A 17,017-nucleotide genomic window follows, 5' to 3' on the forward strand; every position below is an offset into this window, starting at 1 on the left:
GCAGAGGTTGCAGTCCTTTAGAAAGGTGACTTTAATGCTGTGATCCATCCAAGGATCATAATCCCTAATTTTGTCCTTTAATGTTTGTGCAATTTGAAACACTTGAGCAAATTTCAGTAATGGCCATATTGATGATTCTGCTTCCATTTCATCATCGTCCTCTTCCTCTTGTAGATGATTCAACAGGTTCTTCCTCATTTGTTAATACTTCTTCGTAGTCTTCACTGTTTCCACTTTTTCACCAAACACATTGACAAATCCTTCTCCACCAACTTGTCTTTACCACATGAATGCTTTTCCTAACTTCTTCATCAATCCCTGAAAAGCCTTTAAAATCATTTACAATTTCACTCTATCATTTCTTCCAGCAAACGGGTAGTTTCTGGCTTTTACTCATTTATTACAGCTTTGATGAATGTTGTAATATCAGCAATAGCAAATGATTCTCAGGACTGTAGTATGTCTAAAGTAAAGTCTGCATCAATTGCTGATCAAATACCAGATGGGGGTTTGTAGCCTTGGGAAACCAAATAATGCCTTAGTGAAGGCCCTGAAACAGTGAGGTAAAAACACAACTGTGACATTTCCATTTCCATGGCAAACAAATTCAGAATAATCAGGTGCATTGTCTTTTATTTATAGGATTTTAAAATTCCAACCTGTTCTTTTCCAAGCTTTTTTTTTTAAACTTCTAAGATGAAGTGTCAATGAAACCATCCCATAAACAAGATGTCTGCTACCCATGCTTTCTGATTATGCTGCAAGAACAAGGACAGATAACTTTTGCTTTCTTTTTGAGAGTAGGTAGGTTCTTGGCTGTATACGTTGAACCTGGCTTTATTATATGCCCTGCAGCATTGCCACATAGTGCCAGAGTTATTTGTCCTTCCATGTTTTATGCACTGGTGCGACTTGTGCGCTTTTATGAATGTAGATTCTGTTGGGCATCTTTTTTCAAAAGAGGCCTGTTTCATAACAATTTAAAACTTGCTTTTAATAGGATCACAAAGGTGATACTATTTCAGCTCTGCTGGAAATGTGGCAGCAGATTTCTTCATTGACAGATGCACCCTCTCCAGTAACTTTTATATTTGTTAATCCAAATTATTCTTGAATCTGTCTAGCCTTTATTTATAGTAAATGGCTTGGTCTCATTTGTTTTAGGAGATCCCTTGCTGAAATCATCGAATAGGCTGCATACTCTATAGCACAATAAATTGCTCTCAGTAAGAACACATTTTCTGTTTATTTCTTCTAATCACAAGCCTTTTCCATCTTAACTAAGCAGTTATATGCTCTGTGGCTGTACCTTTTGCAGTTTGTGGTATGACAGCAAAACTAGTGTGAATTCCATTTTTTATTTGTAATTTTGCAAATAAGATTTGTTCTTATTATAGATCTTAGCAATTTCAGCACAGAGTAATTTTTTTTTTAAGTTGAGAATTTTCACCTTTTCACTTAAAAGTACTTTGCAGTTTCTCTCTGTCTTAAACTGAATTGCTAGTGTTACTACTCTTATACTTTAGGATCATTATTAAGTAAAATAATGGTTACTTGATGACAACACTGCAGTACCACCACAGTTGATTTCATAACCAAGAGGCTACCAAGTGACTACGAGGCTAGGGTAGCATATATAATCTGGATATGCCAGAAAGGGGGATAATTCACATCCTATGCTGAATAGAGCAGAATCATACTACTTAGAACAGTGCACAATTTAAAACTTACCATTTCTTTATTTCTGAAAATTTCCATTTAATATTTTTAGACCATGAATGATCACAGGTAACTGACATCATGGATAAGGGGGACTACCACAATTTTTTTTATATCAATGGAAATTTTGGCTGTTTCTAGTTTGGGACTATTATGAAATGTGCTGTAATGAAATTTCTTATATATGTCTTCTAATGTGCATGCAGTTCTGAAGGATATGTGTCACTAGATCATAGAATATGTACATATGCAATTACATTAGATAATGACAGTTTTTCAAACTGATTTACTGCTGTTTGAGGGTTCCTTTACTTTTTTTCTTTGCTGTTGTTATTTTTAGCCATTCTCATACTATCGCTTGATGGTTATAGTACATTTATTTGATTAACGAATCAAATACTTTCATGTTCATTGCTTGACCATTTGGAGAGTTGTTTGTGAAGTACCTGTTGAAGTCTTTTTTCCATTTACCTATTAAAGTGTCTCAGTTTTTAAAAATTGATTTGTAGGACTTCTTTATCAGTTATGTGTATTACAAATATTTTTCACTCTGAAACTTGCCCTTTCAATTTCTTGACTCCAGTTTTTTAATTGTTCCCTGTAGTAACATCTTTTTAAAATTTTTTTTTCTTAATTGCTAGGTGAATGCTCTACTGTTGAGCCACAACCCTAGCCCCCTCAGTAGTAACATCTTTATGAAATCTTAGTCCAGATTGTTTATCTTCTAGATGCTTTATTGTTTTTCATTTTATATTTAGATCTGCAATTCATCTGGAAATGAGTTTGTTTCTTTGTTTTTGTACTAAGAAGTATGGATCAGATGTCATTTTTTCCCCATTTGGATATCCAGTTTATTCAGTAGCATGTATTAAAATGAGTCTCCTGGGCTGGGGTTGTAGTTCAGTGGTAGAGTGTTTGCCTCTCACATATCAGGCACTGGGTTCAATTCTCAGCACCACATAAAAATAAAATAGAGCCATGTGTCCACCTACAACAAAAAAAAAAAATGTTTTTAAAGAAATGAGTTCTCACTTCTCTACAGCTATAGTTTGAACCTTGTCAAAAATAAAATGTTTCTAAAATGTGTGGGTAAATTGGTCTGTTTCTCTTCTTGAGCTAATACCATGCTAATTAGGTTAGCTGTATAATAAGTTTTGATATCTGTATGATAAATCCCTCCATCTAATTCTTTATTAAGTTTGCCCTGACCATTCTTCTCTTTTTCTTTCCTTATAAATTTTAAAATCAGTTTACCATAGTACCGATTGGGAAGGGGACTGTTAAGGACTTTTATCGGGGTTACATCTAATTTGTATGTAAATCAGTTTGAAGAGAATTGACATCTTTACATTATAGACTTCAACTTGTGAATGTAGTATGACTTTCCTTTTTTAAAAATCTGCTTTAATGGGCTTGGGGTTGTGGCTCAGCAGTAGAGCACTCGCCTAGCACATGTGAGGTACTAGGTTCGATCCTCAGCACCACATAAAAATAAATAAGTAAAATAAAGGTATTGTGTCCAACTACAACTAAAGAAAATTTTTTTAAATCTGCTTTAACATTGTTCAGTAATCATAGATTTTTGCACAGGGGTCTTAAACAGGTTGCATTTCATTTATTCCTAAGTATCTGGTTCCTATAAGCTATTGTAAATGGTATCATTAAAAAAAAATTTTTCCCAAGGGCTGAGTTGTTGCTTGCCTAGAGTGCTTGCCTAGCATGTGTGAGGGCCTGGATTTGAGTCTCAGTGCCACATAAAAGTAAATAAAATGAAGGTGTTGTGTCCATCTACAAGCAAAAAATATATTTTTTTAAAGTTTTTTTCCTGACTTTTATGTAGAAAATCAATTTTCATGTATTGACCCTATAGCCAGTAACTTTGCTAGACTACTTAAATTATGAGTTCTAATAACTTATAATAATTAGTAGTTCTAATAACTTATCTGTAGTGCTGGAATGTAGTTCAGTAATACAGTGCTTTCATACCATACATGAAGCCCTAGGTTCAATCCCCAGTACTTTTTTCCCTCCTGCATTCTAGCCCTTATTCCCAGTATTTCTTTCTTTTTTTTTTCTCTTTAGCACATTTTTAAAATTTTTAAAAATTTTTCCCAACTAGTTATACATGACAGTAGAATGCATTTTGACACATTGTACACAAAACCTGGTATTTCTGTATCTTATTTTGCTGGCTTAGACATCCAGAACATTGGGTTTCCTTGTCTCTTCTCTGTCTCAGAAGCAACACTTTAAATTTTTACCACTAAGTATGTTTGTTTTAAACTTTCTTATAGATTCCTCTTTATCTGCTCATAGATGTTTCCTTCTATTTCTAATTCACTAATTATTATCACAAATGGATGTTGGATTTTAATAGGTTAATTTCATGTGCCTTTTAAGATGATCATTTGAGAGATTTTTATTATAATTAATTGCATTTATTTTTACTATTAAATCAACCTTACAGTCTTATAATAAAATCAATTTGATTGAGCTCTGATAACCTTTTTTTTTTAATATTTGTTTTAGTTGTAGGTGGACACAATAACCTTTATTTTATTTTTATGTGGTTTGATTTCTATTGTCTGCCATTTTTAGAAGCAAAACTTTCCATAATATATTTTATAATATTATAAAAATATTTGCTAATTTTAGTCTTTTAACCCCACATTTGTATAGCACTTAGTAGTTTACAGAATCCTTTTGTATACATTTTCTTATTTAATATAGGAGGTATTAATGTCCCTATTATACTGATCAGAAAACTTTCAAAGAAACTAGATGATTCAAGTAAGCAATGACTCAAGCTGAGCTGATACTCAGATTTAAATCTTTTAAATCTCAAGTCTGGTTTATTTCCTTTTATATCACAGGTGTAATCTTTTGTGCTTAATGTTTATTGTTCTACTTATAAAAGAATGTAAATTCATTATTCTGTTTTGTTTTGTTGAAAAATGTGATCCAGCATGATCCCACCTTTCCACTGATAGATTCAAGTTCCCAGAACCAGATTAGAAAACGCATCGTTCTTGAAAAATTGAGCAAAGTGTAAGTATGTAATTGTCATCCCAGTTTGTAATATTTTAAAATTAACAATATTATGATTTCATAATTTGCAAATGTTACCCTTCAATTTTAAACATTAAAAATTTTTTTCTTTTAATATTTTTTTAGTTGTCAATAGGTCTTTATTTTATTTATATACGGTGCTGAGAATTGAACCCAGAGCCTCACACGTGCTAGGCAAGCGCTCTACCACTGAGCCACAACCCCAGTCCTAATTTTAAACATTTCGAAAAATAGTAAGAAAAGTTTACATGAATGTCTGCACTTGAAATTTTTATATTGTTAAGCTACTGTATCACAGAGATACTAAATTTTGTGTTGAAGACAGACCACCACCATAAAGAGGAAGGTTGAGATTCTAAACTACCTCACTCCCTCTTAATAATCCAGTGAAGTCAGGGGAAAACTATCAAAGCTAGATCATTTAAATACTGATTTGTGTGGGCTGGGGATGTGGCTCAAGCGGAACCCAGCACCACATACCAACAAAAGATGTTGTGTCCGCCGAGAACTAAAAAATAAATATTAAAAAAAAAATACTGATTTGTGGTAAATGTGTCATCTTAGTTTTATATGTGAATAAGAGGTTGTTAAAGTTTTAAAGGTCTGTTAACTCACTCTACCTACATATTCATAGAATCATTTCACACTCAGCAACGTTTTTTGTTTAGCTCAACTCTGCACTTTAAGCTTCCTGTAGCAGAAATGATTGTTCTTATAATTAGCCCAATCATAAATGACACAAAAATTGCTATTTTGGTTTCTCAGTGAAAGGGGGCTTGAATATCTTTTTTTCCAGAGATGTGAGGGCTGTCTTGAACTTTTCAGCCTGCACTTTTTTTTTTTTTTTTTTTTTAGCAGAAAACATGGGAAAGTGTGTCAATCATTGTTTCAGGACTTGTAAATAAAGAGAAGTCTTAATTTTGTAGTAGTTTGAAAATAAGAAAAATGTCATAATGTTTTGAGCAATTAAGATATAAAATGTTTACTTGTGATATAATGGAAAGTAAGATAATTTTGCTTTAAAGTATGTACTTCTCAAACCACCCTTGAAATCCTTTTTTATTTGCTTTGTATCGTGACTTGGTATGTACAAAAAACAGAATCAAGAGGAACTACTATAATTTTTACATTTTAAATAAATGTTTAGGGGCTGGGATTGTAGCTCATTGCCTAGCACATGTGAGGTACTGGGTTCAATTCTCAGCACCACATATAAATAAATAAAATAAAGGTCCATCAACATCTAAAAAAATTTTTTTAAATAAATAAATGTTTAATATTTATGCAGTATCTGCTGTGGGTAGGCCCTTCATATACAATAAATCCATTAATAGTTTTGCCTTTTATATGATCTTCATACTTCTTTATTTGCTTCTGTTAAATATTAATATAGAAAGCAGTATAAAAGACTACCTTATTCACAATACAGACGATATTAGACTTTAGTTACAAAGATTTTGAAAGTAGGGTTAGATTATCCGTACTGTTGTGTATTTAGTAGATAAGAATTTATGTAAAAATAGTTTTCTAGACTTTAGAATATACAGTTTTAAATTTGAGACCATACAGACATGTCATCGAAGCAGTCTACGCATCCTGGGTTTTGGCTAAAACAGAGGATGCCAGAAAGAACTTTGCTAGAAATCCATATTACTGATACTGGCACAAGAATTGAATTGAGAAGGGATGGAATCACTTAAGAGAAAGCACAAAGAGCATTGAAAACAAAACTAATTATGGTGGCATGGGTTTTTGAGGTCATTTACAAGTTTATGAAAGCAGTTTGTCATTTTCTCATTATAAAAGTAACACCTTTTTTGATCTCTGATTTGAACAAACCAATTGTAAAAAGACATTTTTAATAACCAGAGGGAAATAAATTTGTACTGGATATTAGATGTTATAAAGCAATTATTTGGTTGAGTATGATAATTTTAAATACAAAGAAGTTATGTTTGTGTTTAGAGAAACAAATAGAAATAGAAATCCAATGACATGATGTCAGGAATTTGGTTTACTTTAAAATATTACTATAAAAAAAAGGAAGGAAAATGAAACCAATATAGGAAAATATTGAAATGTTGAATCTGGAAATAGATAATGAGGTTATTATTACTGTTCTATTCTGGAACATTTTTGAAACTTTCATAATTCTTTTTTGAAAAGATAGTGCTTGTTGGAGAATAGTTAGCAATACAGAAATAGTATAAAGGAGGAAATGAAAGTCAAATCACCTGTAATCCCACCACTTGGTGATAACCTTTATTAATATTTTGATGTTTATATATATTATATGTATGGTGTATGTATGTTCATTCCCTTTGGTTTCTCTGTTGTAGGAACATAGAAAGAATGAAATGTTTGATATTTAATAGGTATTATATATAGAAGCATTACATGTTTTTATAAAAATGGGATAATACTATGAATGCATTTTTAATTTAACATTTATCTTATCTTTCCACATTTTCAAAAACAGAGCATAGTGGTGTAAAACACCACTACAGCCAGGTACAGTGGTGCACACCTATTATTCTAACTACTCAGGAGGCTGAATCAGTAGGATGGCAAGTCTGAGGTCAGCCTGGGCAGCTTAGACCCTATCTCAAAATAAATAAATAAATATTTTTTTTAAAAAAAACAATAGATTGACATTATTTTCAGGGTTTTGTTACAATTTATTAAATGTGTATGTCATAATTTATTTAATCAATCACCTTGTTTCTGGTTTTTCACTACTAAAATTATTTCTATAGCAAGCATTTTTTTATTTGATTATTTCCTTAGGATAAATTTTTGTCATAATAAAACTATTGACTCAAAGAATATTCACAATTAAAATGTTAAGAAATATTGCCAAATTGCTCTTCGGGTAAGAAAAACTAAGGACAAAATACAGATGGCCAAAATGATTTTGCATTTTAGTGCTTTACACTATAGCATAGACTACAAAGTAGAGCATAGAGTTACTATGAAATGTTTTCTTTTGACTTCTTACCAGTCATAATCTAGTTTAACTGTTTAAAATCATGACCACTTCCACCTAAGTTCCATTATTGCCTTCGGCAGATCCAGAGTTAGACATGACCCAATGTATGTTTCTATATAATTAAATTAAATTATAAAAGAAATGTAACTTTTTTTTTTACATTTCAGATTGCCTGGACTTTTGGGTCCTCTTCAGATTACATTAGGAGATATTTATACTCAACTTAAAAATCTTATTCGAACTTTCAGGTTAGTGTTATTATTTTAATTTTTCCTTCTGAGTTATTTTTACTTGATTGATTACTACAGAATCCATTAGACTAAGACATGTTTTCTTCTCATCTAAACATTACTTCTTGTTGTCTATTTAATGCAACTCCTTACTTGTATAAATCTTGGTATATTCACTTTAGATAAGAATAATGTAAAATTAAGAAGGAAAGTTTTTAAAAATATATTTTTTATATATTTATTTTATTTATTTGTATGTGGTGCTGAGGATCGAACCTAGGGCCTCACATGTGCTAGGCAAGCGCCCCATCACTCAGCCACAAACCCTTCCCAGAAGGAAAATTTTGTCTATGACACAAAACCAGTAACATTGTTGATTTTAGAGGAATAGTAAATATGTATCAGATTACCATCCCTGTGCTAGGCACTGTGGGCAAAAGAAGCATAATGCCCCCCCCTCAGGGAAGAACTTGCCTATGAGAAGGAAAGATGAGTACAGTGAACAATAAAAGTGGGTAACAGTATTGTATTGAGTAGAACTGACTTGAGGTACTTAGAACTATAAAGAAAGGGAGACTAGAGAATTTATATCAATTGTGAAGTTCTGGTTGATAAAACATGCACATACGGTCATTTTATTTAATTTTTTCTAGGATGTTTATATTTGAAAGTGAGTGGGTAATAATAAGTCTGACATGATTTGTCTAGTAGTTACTGATTTTGTTACTCATGAATTGTGGAAACGATCCAATTTCAAAATTTTTAACACACAAACTCAGGGATGCCAGTAATCATCCTCTTATTGGCCTATACTTAAGATTGACTGATTAAATGCCAAAAAGAGGGTTTAAGTCAAATAATATGGTCAAAGTGGAACTTTTCTGCATCCTTCTTAGTGATGAAGAAAGTCAGTAGATTTTTTTAGGTATTCTGTCTTATACCTATCACAGAACCATGCATCCTAATAAAAGGAATAACTGTGCTAAAAGTAAAAGTTTGATAAAGTTTGACTAGATATATACAGTGTGGAAACACTGAAGTTTATGATTCCTTCAGGATTTATCAGGGAGTGAATATTACACTAACATGAAGTTTAACTGAGGAAAAATGAAGATCAGGGAAGTTATTCTTTGTTTTCTTCCTTTTTTAAATATTTATTTTCTGTAGTTGGACACAATTCCTTTATTTTATTTATTTATTTTTATGTGGTATTGAGGATCAAACCCAGGGCCTTGCACATGCAAGGTGAGCGCTCTACCGCTGAACCACAACCCCAGCCCCTGTTTCCTTCCTTTTTTAAAGGACTTGTCATTCAACTTCCTGCAGACAATGTAATAATTACTATGCTGGACAAATTGGTGAAGTGACTGAAGACTCATCAGAAGAGATATTAGAGTCCTCTTGAATTACACTTTTCTTTTTTGTTTTGCCCTGCTTATTTAGGAAAGAATAACAGCATACATTTTCTAGTGATTTATTTTTTCTTTAGATCTAATTGGATAGCATCTTTTGAAAAAAAGTATTCCAAAGTTCTCAGAACTTACCAGAAACACATAGGGAAAAAATGTTAAACTACCTTAGATACTTCTAATCAGTGACTTTTGCTCAAATTTGAGGGCTGATTATATTTGCCTGGGGAGCCTTAAATAATTGATACCCATGTCCTATTTTTTCATTGTCAACGCCAAGCATTCTTGATGCCTTCAGTATTTTCAAATTTTATTGGAGTACAAGTTTTCAAAATAATTTATAATTATCTTCTGTATTTCTGTAGTGTCTGTTGTGATTTTTTTTTTTTTCTTCATGGACATTAGTAATTTGAGTTTTCTCCCTCCTTTTGTTCATTAGCATGGCTAAGGGTCTGCTAATTTTGTTTGTTTTTTCAAAGAACCAACTTTTTGTTTTGTCAATTTTTTTAATTGTTTCTTTTGCTTCAATTTCATTGATTTCAGCTCTAATTTTAATTATTTCCTGTCTTCTGCTTTTGGTGCAGATTTGTTCTTCTGTTTCTAGGGATTTGAAATGTAATGTTAAATCATTTATCTGTTGACTTTTTGTTCTTTGAAGGAATGAACTCCATGCAGTGAACTTTCCTCTTAGAACTACCTTCATAGTGTCCTAGAGATTTTGATGTGTTGTGTCTGTCTTCTCATTCACCTCTAAAAATTTTTTAATCTCCTTCTGAATGTTTTCTGAACCCATTGTTCATTCAGTAGCATATTATTTAGTCTCCAAGTGTTGGAGTATCTTTTATTTCTTATTTTATCATTGATTTCTAATTTCATTCCATTATGATCTGATAGAATGCAGGATAGTACCTTAACTTTTTTTTATATTTGCTGAGTTGCTTTGTGGCATAATATAGTCTATTTTAGAGAAGTATCTATGTGCTGCTGAGAAGAAAGTGTATTCGCTTGTTGAAGGATGAAATATTCTATATATGTCAGTTAAGTCTAAGTTATTGATTCTGTTATTGAATCTTTGTTCTGCTTTTGTTTGCAAGATCTATCCAGTGGTGAAAGAGGTGTGTTAAAGTCACCCAAAATTATTGTGTTGTGGTCTGTTTGACTATTGAACTTGAGAAGAGTTTGTTTGATGAGCATAGATGCTTCATTGTTTGGGGCATATGTATTTATAATTGTTAAGTCCTGTTGATATATGATTCCTTTGAGCAGTATGTAGTGTCCTTCTCTATCCCTTTTGATTAACTTTAGCTTGAAGTCTACTTTATTTGATATGAGGATGGAAACTCCTGCTTGCTTCCACAGTACATGTGAGTGGTATGATTTTTCCCAATCTTTTACCTTCAGTCTCTGTTTGTCTTTTCCTATGAGATGAGTCTCTTGGAAGCAGCAAATTATTGGGTCTTTTTTTTTTTTAATCCAGTCTGCTGGTCTATGTCTTTTGATTGATTGGTGAGTTTAGGCTATTAACATTCAGAGTTATTATTTGATTTGTATTCCTAGCCATTTTTGTTTATTTTTGGTATTTAACTTAACTTGATTTCTCCTCTGATTAGTTTTTCCTTTAGTGTAATACCTCCCTCTGCTGATTTTCATCATTGTTTTTCATTTCCTCTTCATGGAATATTTTGCCGAGGATGTTCTATAGTGTAGCCTTTCTAGTTGTAAATTCTTTTGTTTATCATGGAAGGTTTTTATTTCATCATCAATTCTAAAGCTTAATTTTGCTGGATATAAGATTCTTGGTTGGCATCTATTTTCTTTCAGAGCTTGGTATATATTGTTCCATGATCTCCTGGCTTTAAGGGTCTGGGTTGAAAAATCTGCTGAGATACAAATTGGTCTTCCTCTGTACGTGATCTGATTGCTCTCTCTTGCAACTTTTAAGATTCTATCCTTTTTCTGTATGCTAGGAATTTTTATTATAATGTGTCTTGGTGTAGATCTGTTGTAATTTCGTACATTTGGTGTCCTATAAGCCTCCAGTATTTGGTTTTCCAATTCATTCTTCATGCTTGGGAAATTTTCTGATATTATCTCATTGAAGAGATTGTACATTCCTTTGGTTTGAAACTCTGTGCCTTTCTCTATCCCAGTAACTCTTAGATTTGGTCTTTTGATGCTATCCCATAATTCTTGGATATTCTATTCATGGTTTCTTACTATCTTCACTGGGTGGTCACCTTTTTTTTCCAGATTGTATACTTTGTCTACATTATCTAACATTCTTTCTTCCAAGTGATCTAGTCTGTTGGTTATGCTTTCTATTTAGTTTTTTATTTGGTTTATTGTTTCCTTCATTTCACAGATTTCTGACTTTTTTTTTCAGAGTCTCTGTCTCTTTCTTGAAGTAATTTTTGCTACCTGTGTTTGTTCTCTTATCTCTTTGTTGGAGTGATCAATTTTTGCCTGTATTTGCTCATTTAGGTCATTCTTCAATTCACAGATCATTTTAATTATGAACCTTCTGAACTCCTTCTCTGACATTTCATCAACTTTGCTGCCCATGGTTTCTGTTATTGTAGTATCCTGGTTTTTTGAGAGCACTTTCCTCCCTTGTTTTTTCATGTTGTCTGTGTGTCTTCCTTTCTTGCAGTGTGAATCTGAGATATTATAGTTTCTACCTTATATTTTTGTATTACCCATGCAGATTGTCTGTACCTCACCTTGATGTTAGGCTTCCACACCTTGCTGGTGTCCCTCAGTGTATGCTACTGCTACTAAAGATGGTTGCAGTAGTAACCCAGGTAACTCGAGATAATAGTGGAGGTACCCTAAGATGGATACAAAGTCTTACAAAGATGGGGTTGAAAGGGTGGGCCTTACACTGTCTTTGGGTTGCCTGTTCTGAGATGCAGTTGATTCTAGGCCCTGTCTGTTTTCAAAAAGGTAGGGACTTCTGCGTGGGGAAGGCTATGGAGATGTCTACAGTGTCCCAAGATAGAAGTGGGTTGGGTTTGGGCTCCCAGGTGGGAGTGGATGGCAAACTCGACCTACCCTGGTCCTGGGTCCCATGTATGTTGGTGGGCAGATCTGGGCCAGGCCTGGGCTCCCGCAGTGGTTTGCTGGTCTAAAGAGTCTGTTCTGTGCCAAAGCCTGAGCTCAGGCAGGTGTCTGCTAGTGGCAGGATGGACCCAGGCCTACTGTGAGCCTGGGTCCCGAGTAGGTTGATGTGGGCAGATCTGGGCTGGGCCTGGACTCCCGCAATGGTCTCTGGCCTAAAGAGGCAAACCTGTGCTAGAGCTTCCCAAGGATTTTCATTTAGTTGGTTTGGCATATGGCTACCAAGGTGGCAGTACTTTCTTTTAATTTGTTCTTTTTAGTTATATACAAATAGAATGTACTTTGACATATCATACATACATGGAGATTCTCTTGGAATCCACTGCTCCAGAGCATAATGCAGAAAAATAGGGACTAAACCTTACGAATCATTCCAGTCCGTTGGTTCTCCTACTCTGACCCTTCTGCAGCCAGTCATTTTAGAACTTCACCAAAGGACATGATAATAGTAAGATTTATATTGCAGTGATTCCTCCCAGTTATTTTTCCTTCCTACTTCCAAAGACCTCTTTGTTTTCCACCATAAACCACAAAATTATCTATTAAGTAGTGACTAATTAATTTTCCTTTGTAAGAAAAAAATTATTAATGAAAAATACATTTAACTGCCAATGTGGACTTATATTCAGCACTTTCATAACTAATGTTATCACATCCAGTTGTTATCATTTCAGTAAAAACAATGAAACTTGATGCTTTCAATAGATTGTCCCATTATGGATAAATTTTCTTTTTCCTTTAGGTATGTCATCAGAATAATTTCTTTTTTAAATAACTGCAGAATTGCCCCATTTTTACTTGGATATGCCCTAGAAATTTGGGTGTTTCATGTTGGAAACCACTACCTGGCGTGTTTCTGGGTTTTTTTTGTGCAGCCATGATAATAATGTCTGATTCATGTCAGTACATGTAATCGGTACAGGTTTCACTGTGTGCCAACCTGTAACTGGCATTTATGTATTTTATTTAGTTTGAAAAAATAATGGTATTTTCATTTTACAGAGAGCAGATGAAAGGTTAAGTAACCTTTCTTAAATCATACAACTGGTAGTTGGGTTTTGGCCCCAAGTCTAACTATAGAGCCCTTGCTTTTTACCACATAATGTTACCTCTTCTCATGGTAGGTGAAAAGTTAATCATAGCAGGTAGTATAGAATCATATTTTTATAGCAGTCTATTCATATTTCAGTGAGAGTCCCTTGCTTTGATACAGAAAGTGTCCTCTGTCCTTGATTTATTATCTGGTCACTTTCTTACTATAATAGATAATTAAAACTACTTTTAGAGGCATGGGTGTATCTCAGTGGTACAGAGTACAAGGCCCTAGGTTTAATCCTCAGCACCAAAAAAAGAAAATAAAACTTCTTCTAAACTGGAAATCTAAACTAGCTTTTTTTTGATGGTGCTAGTAGTGCTAAAGTGGGTGATAACTCAGAGCCTCACACATGGTAAGCATGTACTCTACCCCTGAGATACATCCCCATTCCCTAGAGTAGCTTTGAAGAAAATCTCACTGTTTTATCTTCTGTATTGTTACATTGAGGTTTGTCTCTCTATTCTACTGTCTGTAAAAATGTTCAGATATAGTATAGCTCTTTAAAAAAAAATGTTTTGTCAATAAAACATGAATTTGACCTCTAGTAAATTTTATAAAAGTTGAGGAACAAGGCAATTTAATTAAATCAAATTGAGCTTTGGGGTAAGAATGGAAGAGACATGATACTAAACTTCAGTTTTTCATTAGATGAAGCTAGACTGTGATAATACAAAGAGTTATAGAAGTTCACAGCAGGAAATTTCCTCTTGTCAGGTGAAGGTATTGTATTGTCAGGGATACCCTCCCTGAAAAAAACGATATTAAAATTAAGACATGAAGAATAAATATTTATGTCATTTACCTAGGGATGTGGCTCAGTGGTAGAGTGTGTGCTTGATGTCATAACAGAGGTTTGCTTCAGAATTATCCAGGTTAGTAGGGGTAGTGCTGAAGATGGAGTTGTGAAGATGAAAAATGATTGGGCAGAATTTAATCATTTTCAAAATTATGAGCACATATGAACTTATTCTGCTCTAATTTACATATGCTTAAAATTTAATAAGAAGTTTGGGGAAAATAATGCCTAAATTTATGTATTATGATGGTAGGGAATATTACAAAACAATTTAATATTATTTTTTAAAATCTTTACTCTTTAGGACCTGCGGATCAAAGTCTATAGCTTTAATAAAAATTACTTAAGTTAGCTTCGTTGCCTTTTAGAAAAATGTCATTTGTTTAGAATACAGAATGATATTTGAAGTCTCCAGATTTTAACAGAACAGTGTAATTGTAAGCTAGAGTTTCCAAGTAAACTTTGAAAAAAATGCCATATTGATAATAGGAGTAATGTTTAATCTTTCAGTCAATACTGCAGTGGGAAAGTTCACATAAATAACTGTATCCTTTTCTCTGAAGTGATAATCAATAATAGGAGCTCATAGAACACTGATTCTCAACCCATTTGTGCATCAGCATTACCTAGGGAGTTTTTAACAACTAAGATTCTTGGCTCCACCCCTGGAGATTGACTGTCTTTTGACTGGGGTTGGGCTCAGGCATTAGTATTTCTAAAAGCCCCCTAGATGATTGTCAGCCAGAGTTGAAAGCCTATTTTAAGATGTAAACATAAAGCAGCTTTTTTAGCACTCCTTAAAGAATCTTTCCCTAGTGGATAGAGCTGTCCTTTCCACTGAATTGCATAATAGTTTGTTATCTAGAATTGTTACATCGCTTTCCTGACAGTGTAAAACAAGTTCCATTACAAGCTGCTTGGTAATCAATGTTAAATCAATGTGTGTTTTATTCATATTTGAATTAAAATTATATTTTGACACAAAAGTCCTCTTTAAATTTAATTGGAACTTGGCTGGGGTTGTAGCTCAGTGCTAGAGTGCTTGCCTCGCACTTGTGAGGCCCTGGGTTCAATCCTCAGCACCACATAAAAATAAATAAATAAAAATAAAGATATTGTGTTCATCTACATATATATATAAAATTGGTACTGAATCAAGATATTTTTTGGTAAATCTGTTTGGATTTCAAATTAGTATATTTTGAAAATGTTCTTTTAACTGTTTTCTAACATTATTTTTAAATTATCATCCAAATAATGGTAAGTATATTCATTTAGCATTCATGCTGGAAATTATTTTGACTGTAGCAAAAGGAAAACTATGAGAAGAAAATAAATTTTGCTATTCTGCTAATAGAAGTACTTTGAAGTAAAACCAACCCCTTTTATTTGTGTTTACCCCAGTACCTAGAACAGTGAGATACAGAAGGCACTCAGTAAATTTTATGCCAAATGAGTAAATGAATTCTTAAATTATTTCATAAATTCTTAAATCATGAAATGATATCTTAAATCTGTATTAACTCCGGAAGATTTGTATACAGTAGAAAAGGAAATTCAATCATTTTTGTCACTTTTCTTCCATGCTTAACTTTCTTTAAGCTCTTTCTAGAGGAAGATTCTGTTTTAGTTCTTACAGATACAACAATAAAGAAGTAGAAGCATCCCTTCTTTCATGGAACTTACATTCTAGTAGAGTATATAAAATTTTAAATATAATAAATATATTATTATTCTGATTATTATGCTGTGGCATTATCTGTTTCCCTTTCCCAGTTCATTCTCCTATTTTCCTAGATATAGGGAAACAGAATGGTACTGATGAGGGAGAAAGTTGCAGTTTTAAATAGTCTGCTTATGGAAGGCCTTAGGAAAAGATGACATTTGTGTAAAGAACTACTAGGAGCTAAATGAGCCAGCTGTTGCCAACTGTGAAAATGTATCAGACAGGAATCGCAAGTAGAAACTGTGCCTCCCCCCACCCCCAAAAAAAGGAGTAACAAAATATTTAGGATGCTGGTAAGGCTAGAGAATTGAACAGCGGCAAGAATAGAAAAAGAGGGAAATGTGGGACAAAAATTAAGTGTGATACAAATTGTATAGACCATGTAGCCATTGTAATTCTTTGGCTTTTACTGTGAGAGGGATACAGAGCAGTTGGTGGGTTTTGAAAAGAGAAGGTCATCCCATGCTCTAATATACATTTTTAACAGCATCACTCTTGCTGCTGAGTTGAAAATTACAACAAATAGAGACAGAGAGACCAATTAGGAAGCTATTTTTCACAGGCAAGAAATGGTGTGAAAAGAAAGAAAGAAAGAAAGGAAGAAGTGAAGGTATTAAGAACTAATAAGAAAGAAAGAAGAAAGAAAGCAGTGAAGGAAGGTATTTAGAACTAGAAAGAGGGCTGGGGGTGTGGCTCAAGCGGTAGCACGCTCGCCTGGCATGCGCATGGCACTGGGTTCGATCCTCAGCACCACATACAAACAAAGATGTTGTGTCCGCCGAAAACTAAAAAATAAATATTAAAAAATTCTCTCTCTCTCTCTCTCTCTCTCTCTCTCTCTCTCTCTCTCTCTCTCTCTCTTTAAA

The 17,017-nt window shown here is 33.3% G+C and overlaps 1 protein-coding gene across 6 annotated transcripts in view; it reads left to right on the forward strand.

Annotated features, from left to right (window-relative positions):
- Positions 1-17,017, forward strand: part of Rpap2 (RNA polymerase II associated protein 2) — a 114,031-nt gene that overhangs the window by 36,481 nt on the left and 60,533 nt on the right. For all 6 annotated transcript variants that reach the window (XR_003302065.2, XM_026403085.2, XM_077803679.1 and 3 more), the window contains 2 exons: positions 4,685-4,767; positions 7,945-8,025. Coding sequence is in view for 5 of the 6 variants with exons in the window: in XM_026403085.2 (XP_026258870.2) it covers positions 4,685-4,767; positions 7,945-8,025 (164 nt within the window). In the remaining variant the exon portion in view is untranslated. The remainder of the gene's footprint in view (positions 1-4,684; positions 4,768-7,944; positions 8,026-17,017) is intronic.

The sequence above is a fragment of the Urocitellus parryii genome, chromosome 11 (genome assembly GCF_045843805.1).
Source record: "Urocitellus parryii isolate mUroPar1 chromosome 11, mUroPar1.hap1, whole genome shotgun sequence".
NCBI lineage: Eukaryota > Metazoa > Chordata > Mammalia > Rodentia > Sciuridae > Urocitellus > Urocitellus parryii.